This window comes from Myotis davidii, unplaced genomic scaffold, assembly GCF_000327345.1.
Source record: "Myotis davidii unplaced genomic scaffold, ASM32734v1 scaffold2042, whole genome shotgun sequence".
Classification (NCBI taxonomy): Eukaryota; Metazoa; Chordata; class Mammalia; order Chiroptera; family Vespertilionidae; genus Myotis; species Myotis davidii.
In genome coordinates, this window is record NW_006293469.1 from 121959 (window position 1) to 129139 (window position 7181).

The 7181-nt window shown below is 38.8% G+C and overlaps 1 protein-coding gene and 1 pseudogene across 1 annotated transcript in view; both read right to left on the bottom strand.

The window, feature by feature from the left end:
• Window positions 1-7181, bottom strand: part of UBXN4 (UBX domain protein 4) — a 39226-nt gene that overhangs the window by 2986 nt on the left and 29059 nt on the right. Inside the window, exons 10-12 of the mRNA XM_015566145.1 lie at window positions 6240-6342; window positions 3857-3988; window positions 1022-1221 (exon numbers count right to left, since the gene is read on the bottom strand). Coding sequence (XP_015421631.1) covers window positions 1022-1221; window positions 3857-3988; window positions 6240-6342 — 435 coding nt within the window. The remainder of the gene's footprint in view (window positions 1-1021; window positions 1222-3856; window positions 3989-6239; window positions 6343-7181) is intronic.
• On the bottom strand, window positions 1683-2193 carry LOC107183663 (annotated as a pseudogene).

The following is a 7181-nucleotide window of genomic DNA, read 5'->3' on the forward strand; positions in this document are numbered from 1 at the left end:
AGATATTTACATTACGATTCATAACAGTAGCAACATTACAGTTATGAAGTAGCAACGAAAAAAATTTTATGGTTGGGTCACAACATGAGGAACTGTATTTAAAGGGCCAGAAGGTTGAGAACCGCTGATCTAGACAGTCAATAAGACTAAGAATCTCCTTACTGAGGGCAGACAGGCAAGAATTTTCATTACTTATCATACAGGATTGGAGTGACAATTTGCTATAATGGCTATTAACAGCCTAACAGAATGTTTAACAATAATATATATATATTAAAATAAATTGTGGTATTATTAGAAGAGGGTATAATCTCACCTACGAAAACTTTCTGTTAAACCTTAATATGTAAAACCTTAATCATTAGTGTTATCTCTTAGTATTACCATTCTGACCTTGACCATCTACAATAAAAGGTAGGTCTCTTGGTTAAGGAACTAGTCCAATTAACTCTCTGAAGGAGGCACCATTTTAAGTGAATATCCCGTTTCCTCGGTTTGGTCCTTCTCTAAATGACCCAGAGAAGATAGCCAGCAGATCAAAGAACCACTAGGCTTAATATTCTCTAGAGCACAATCTCTCTAAAGAAATTATGCAAGATGACTGTGAGAAATTAACGGAATGAAGTATCTTGTCAGATTAAACATGGCTAGCAAGAAAAAATATGACTATTTAGACCTGGGAGGTGGGGAGGGATCTGTTTTTACAGTTATGGGATAAAGAGAACCAATAAATGAAACAACAAAACCAGCAGAGGTGAAGTAGCTTTCCATGGACTAGGTTTTAAAAAGATGGCTGAGGAAACTCAGGTAAGTTGGCTTCCCAGGAGAGATGATATAATAAAATCTTCAGAACATTTAGTTTTGTTCCCATATAACGAAAGAAGGCAAAGTACCTTTTACAATTTTTTTCATTTTGAATAAGGTGTTGGGCATTACTAACATTTTCCAAATGGGAAAGACAAAAAATAAATAATAAATAAAAAAGAAACATTTTGCAAATGGGGAAAATACAAACAGTTACCTTTTCTCTGAATTACTAGACGATGCAAGGTTTGAGGATTCCGAAGATGATCTCACTGAGGTCTGTGCAGGAGGAGGATTACTAAATAAGAAGTTGCTAATCAATCTCCAGATGGCAAGGAATGGGTAAAGTACTGTCCCCAACAATGTCCAAAAGTCTCCACTGGAAGAATGTACCATAGATGTAGTTGGTCTTCCTGCCTAAAAATTAAGAAATAAACTTAGATGAAGACTACATCAGCCCAATTACATCACAAAGTTCTAGGTGAATCTTTTATCTGAAAAACAAAGTCCTATTAATTTTAGTTTATTGCAAGAAGGGAAAATTACCAACTTTGCTGTCTTGGTTTTTTGTTTTTTTCCCTTAAGTGTATATAAACCTCTTGAAACACCTCAAGCTCTACTTTTTTTTGTTGTTGTTAATCTTCACCCAAGGATATTTTTTCCATTTATTTTGAGAGAGAGTGGAAGGGAGGAGGACAGAGAGAAACATCGATATGAGAGAGAGACATTGATTGGCTGTCTCCCACACATATCGAGCCTGCAACCCAGTTCCGTGCCAGTACCTTGACCAGAATGGAACCTGTGACCTTTCAGTCAACAGGCCAACATTCTATCCACTGAGCCAAACTGGCTAGGGCTGGAGCTGTACTTTTATTTTATTTAGGCATATGAAAATTTATTACTACTGTGATTTCACCATCAAAACTTATGTTCTTGGTCTTTCCTTCTTGCCTTTATATAAGGCCAAAATGGACACATTGGCTACTTTGACAACCTGAAAGCGAACTCCAGAAATGTCACCAACAGCATGAGAGCTTTGTGACCAAATTTAGCAACCAGAACTTCGTCATGTTCCTCAATAAAATTCAAACCATCATCACTGGGTACAAAGTCTGATTATTTGCTATTCTTGATCAGCTGGACCCTAACACACTTCCTGATGGCATAATTTGGCTGTTTGGCTTCAACCCCTACTTTTTCCAGCACAATTCCCTTTGCATGGGACGCGCCTCCAAAAGGGTTGGCCTTCAGGGCTGTGCCCAAATGGAATTTCTTGTACTGTTTATCATGCCCCTTCTGATCTTCCTGGTGGCTCCAGAGCTTCTGGGCAGTACAAAGACCTCCAACACTTGCCCATCCTGCTGGTGCCACGGGTCTTGTGCTTTTAATTTTTTTTTAATATATTTTATTGATTTTTTACAGAAAGGAAGGGAGAGAGATAGAGTTAGAAACATCGATGAGAGAGAAACATTGATCAGCTGCCTCCTGCACATCTCCCACTAGGGATGTGCCCGCAACCAAGGTACATGCCCCCAACCGGAATCGAACCCGGGACCCTTCAGTCCGCAGGCCGACGCTCTATCCACTGAGCCAAACTGGTTCCGGCATGTGCTTTAAATTATTAAAAAATATATGTTTTTACTGATTTTTAGAGAGCGGAAGGGAGAAGGATAGAGATAGAAACATCGGTGAGAGAATCATTGATGAGCTGCCTCCTGCATACCCCACACTGGGGATCGAGTCAACAACCTGAGCATGTACCCTGACTAGGAATCAAACCAGTGACCTCATGGTTCCTGGATTGACGCTCAACCTCTGAACCACACCAGCCGGCTGGAGCTCTACTTTTTAAAGAGTACTCACTACATAGAAACCAGAAGGTAGTTTTTGGTAAAATGAACCAATTATTCTTAAGAGAATGAAACTTTTATATTGAATTTATAACTCTGATAAGGTCTTTTTCTTTGTTTAAATATATCTTATTGATTTTTTTACAGAGAGGAAGGGTGAGGGAAAGTTAGAAACATCAATGGGAGAGAAACATTGATCAGCTGCCTCCTGCACACTCCCAACTGGGGATGTGCCCGCAACCAAGGTACATGCCCTTGACTGGAATCGAACCTAGAACCCTTCAGTCTGCAGGCCAATGCTCTATCCACTGAGACAAACTGGTCAGGGCAGAAAGGTCTTTCTTGATTAATAAAAAGAAGATGGGAAGGTTTTAAATCTCAGTGAATACAACTAATCCTGATTATTGGAGGGCTAACTGTTTCAGGGGTGGGGATACTAGTTCAGAGCAGGAAAAACTGTATTAACCCTGACACAGAAGACCCAGTTCAAATCCCACTTTTGACATTAAGGTGGCACCTCAGCAAACTCATTTATGCCTTCTGAGCCCCTTTTCTTCATCAGAGATTAAAATATTGTTGTGAGGATCAAATGGAATTATTTTTATGTTAAAATGTTTTTTAAAAACTTGGTGAACAGTAGAGTAGTACACAAATAAAACCCACTAAGTCTGTAAATTAAACACTCTACATTTCTTATTTTCTTCTCCCACTGGTCATTTTTTGTTCATGAAAATAGGCGAGGAGCCCTGGATTATTTGGCTCAGTGGATAGTGTCAGCCTGTGTACTGAAGGGTCCCGGGTTTGATTCTGGTTAAGGACACATGCCCAGGTTGTGGACTTGGTCCCCAGGAGGGGGCGTGCATGAGACAGCTAATCAATGAGAATCGACCCCGGGACCTTTCAGTCCGCAGGCCAATGCTCTATCCACTGAGCCAAACCGGTTTCGGCAAAAAAATGTATTTTTTAAAAAAGAAAAATAGGCAAGGAAAAAGTTGAAAATTAAACTGGTGCCTCACCAGAAATAAAAATACATAAAACAGAGGATAATGGAGCCATAATACTGATTTAACATATTTGGATAATGTGGATTTTAATTATCCATAATACACCATTCACCTTCCCTTTCTGTAATTATAAGAAACAATGAAGAGTAGAACAAACAGGTCTGTAAGAAGAGAATAAATATATATGTATGTACATACTGGCAACAGTACCACTGAAGCGCTTGGGGCAAGTTCCAAATCCAGTAATTTCTTTTTATAATCTTCTTTGGTAAATTCTCTCCTGGGAAACATGGTTGCTAATGAAAAATTACCATATGTGTTGCCAACAGTCTGTAACATAACAATAAGTTTTAAAACATTACATCAGTGCCTTTCAAAAGATATTACATACTCATATGCATCTAAAATGACTGCTTTAACTAAAATTGCCTTGATTTTAAAAGTTCTTTTAAATGTAAACTCAAAAAATATTTCTAAAACCTTGGCATAGCTGAAAGCTGTCAAATCCAAATAGTATTTAAAAGCTTTCATAACTCAACAATGACCATAAAATAGCAAGAATATAGTTCCTAAAGCAATATGAACAAACTGAATAAAAATGAACAATTAGGTATCTCTTAAATATAGCTGCAGTTCGTCATGAGAGTTTCCACTCTCCTTTACAAACTTATATTAACATCTCATAAATACATTTGGATTATAGGTATTCCCCATTAAAAATTTGGAATAGATCAGAATTTCCCCCATATATATCACATCAGAAATTTTTGTCTCCTCCTCTCAAATAATATAAATGGTCCATAATTAACCCACACCATACATATAATCCTAGATCCAGGAAATCACAATGAGCAGCATCATAGCCACCCTCACAATTTTAGATCACCCATACTTGTAAAATCTTAACCAACTGTTTATCTAGAAGATTCCAAAGAAAAAGACTAACACTTTTGTGTGTGTGTGTTTTGTAATTTTTCACTGTAGGTCTTATACTTAGCTCTCCTTGTTCTCACTTTAACATAAGGACATACACAAATACAAAGGTCATTCTGCTGGGGAGAAGTTCTAATAGGACTGATGTTATCAAAGATCTTTTTTCCCCCTCGCATGGTGCTCCCCCTTTTCACTTACTTGTGGCAGAAGCAGTAAGACTCTGGCAAGGGCACCCCCTCTTAGGAGGCGAGGCCCCAGGTGTGGATTCAAGGCAAAAGAAGAATGAAAGTGGCTATTTGGGTTGGTTCTTCTATAAAACTTAGGGGGAAAAGTTCTTAAAGTAAGTTTTTGTATTGTCCAACCCAGCTCACCAGTAGAGGGAGGCAGATAGAAGGTATGCTTCCCTTGGAACACATAAGTGAGGCACCAGGATAAATGCAGAAAGAATTAGTGGAAAGATCTGAACTCTAATTTTAACAATGAAGTGATACATATGACAAATACTGTACATATAATGAGCCTAGATCAGGGGTGGGCAACCTTTTTGTGAGTGCGTGCCAAAACCAGCAAAATCTCTGACTCAAAATTCTTCTGCGGGCCAACCCTAATTTTTTGAGAACATGTTATGCCTACTTGGTATCTCTTAAGGTGTACGTATGTGAAGAACCTTGAAGAAATAAAATTCAATCGAGCGACAAAAACACAGTATATGATGAGAACAAAGATTCACAAGCGTATGTTGGATGAAACAAAACACTGGTCGGATCTAGGAAGGCGGGAGAGTTAAGGCAGAGGCATAGAAATTGCTCTTCCCCTCTCTCATCAATCCATGTCTATGGTCTTTAAGATAACTTGTTACATAAAATTATTTACTTATCTAAGATGCACCTACACTGAATTTATCTGAAAAAGAAAAAAGTCGATATTATGAAAAAAATTGTAAATGGAAATTTGTAAGAGAGGGTTTAGCATGCCAGCAAAAGTTACTGGTGTGCCATGTTTGGCACGTGTGCCAGGGGTTGCCCACCCCTGGCCTACATCCTATAGGACATCTGACGCCTAGATCCTGTAAGATATCAATCAGAAAATAAAAACTAATTGGAAGCTACTCATCTTATACGATCAAAATTTCAAACCCATGCCAATTTTAGAGTAAGGCCATGTTTTGGAAGTAAATTCCTAAAGATACTTGTTGCCAAATAAAGATTAATGGTCTTTAGGCTTGGACAACTGGTAGAATGGTAGGAAGATGGCCAGCTCAAAAGCATTCTAAGCAACCTAAAGGAAATGTGGAGAGGACCAAGAAATACTGCATCCTTTTTACTGGGTACAACTCCCTAAGATTAGACCTCTGGAAAATCATTTAATTTTCACTCCTCCAGTTGAGTATACTAAGCAGTGAAAAATTTTCCAGAGCTTCTTGTACAATATCAGCAAATTCCTATTTCTGCACAACAAGGAGATACACTATTCCCATGTGGCACTAATCCACAATGGCAGCTCCACACACCCCAGAGTTGTCCTGTGCCTCCCTCCTGGGGATAAGTCATGACTTGTTCACCTTCTTCAAATCCTGCTTAAAAATGTTCCCCTCCTACATTTAAATAACCTATTCATCTATCTTTACTACAACTCAGGACAAATTTACCTGCGCAGCAAACTGCCTTGCCTCTTCTAGGGGAGCATCAGAAGGGAACTGATTTGTAAAGGAAGAACCATCAGGAAGACGAAATTGAATTCTTGCAACAGTGCTGTGAAGAAAGAAAATGTAAGTCAGCATCTTACCTCTATATATTCCCAAACAATATCAAAAGTTAGAGAAAAACTGAAGTGAAAATGTACAATGAAAAGAGGGTGTTTTTTTCCCAACGTCAGGTCTTTTTGTTTCTATTTTTTAAAGCTTTACTGAAATATAATTCACATAATGTAAAATTCACCTTAATGCATACGATTTAGTCATTTTTAATAGCCAGAATTGTACAATCATCATCGATTTCTAATTCCAGAACATTTTTATCACCCCAAAAAGACACCCCAAATCCATTAGTATTCCTCTCTCACCTAACTGACAATCACTAATCTACTTTCTGAATCTGTAGGTTTGCCTACTTTCGGCATTTTATATGATGGAACATACATGTGACTTTTTGGTGACTGGCTTCTTTCATGTACCATTGTTTTCAAGGTTCACCCATGTTGTAGCATGTATACTTCATTCCTTTATATTGCCAAATAATGTTCCATTGTATGTTTTGTTTATCCATTCTTCAGTTGATGAACATTTGGGTTATTACTACATTTTGGCTATGATGAAGAATGCTGCTATAAATATTCAAGTACAGATTTTTGTGTGGACATTTATTTCAACTAGAGGCCCAGCGCACAAAAACTTGTGCACTGGGGGAGGAGGGGCCCCTCAGCCTGGCCTGTGCCCCCTCGCAGTCTGGGACCCCTCAGGGGATGACCACTTGCTGGCTTAGGCCCGCTCCCCGGGGGGATTGGGCCTAAGCTGGCAGTCAGACATCCCTCTGGCAGCCCGGGAGCCCTTGGGGGATGTCCACTTGCCAGCAGGGAGCAGGCCTAAGCTGCA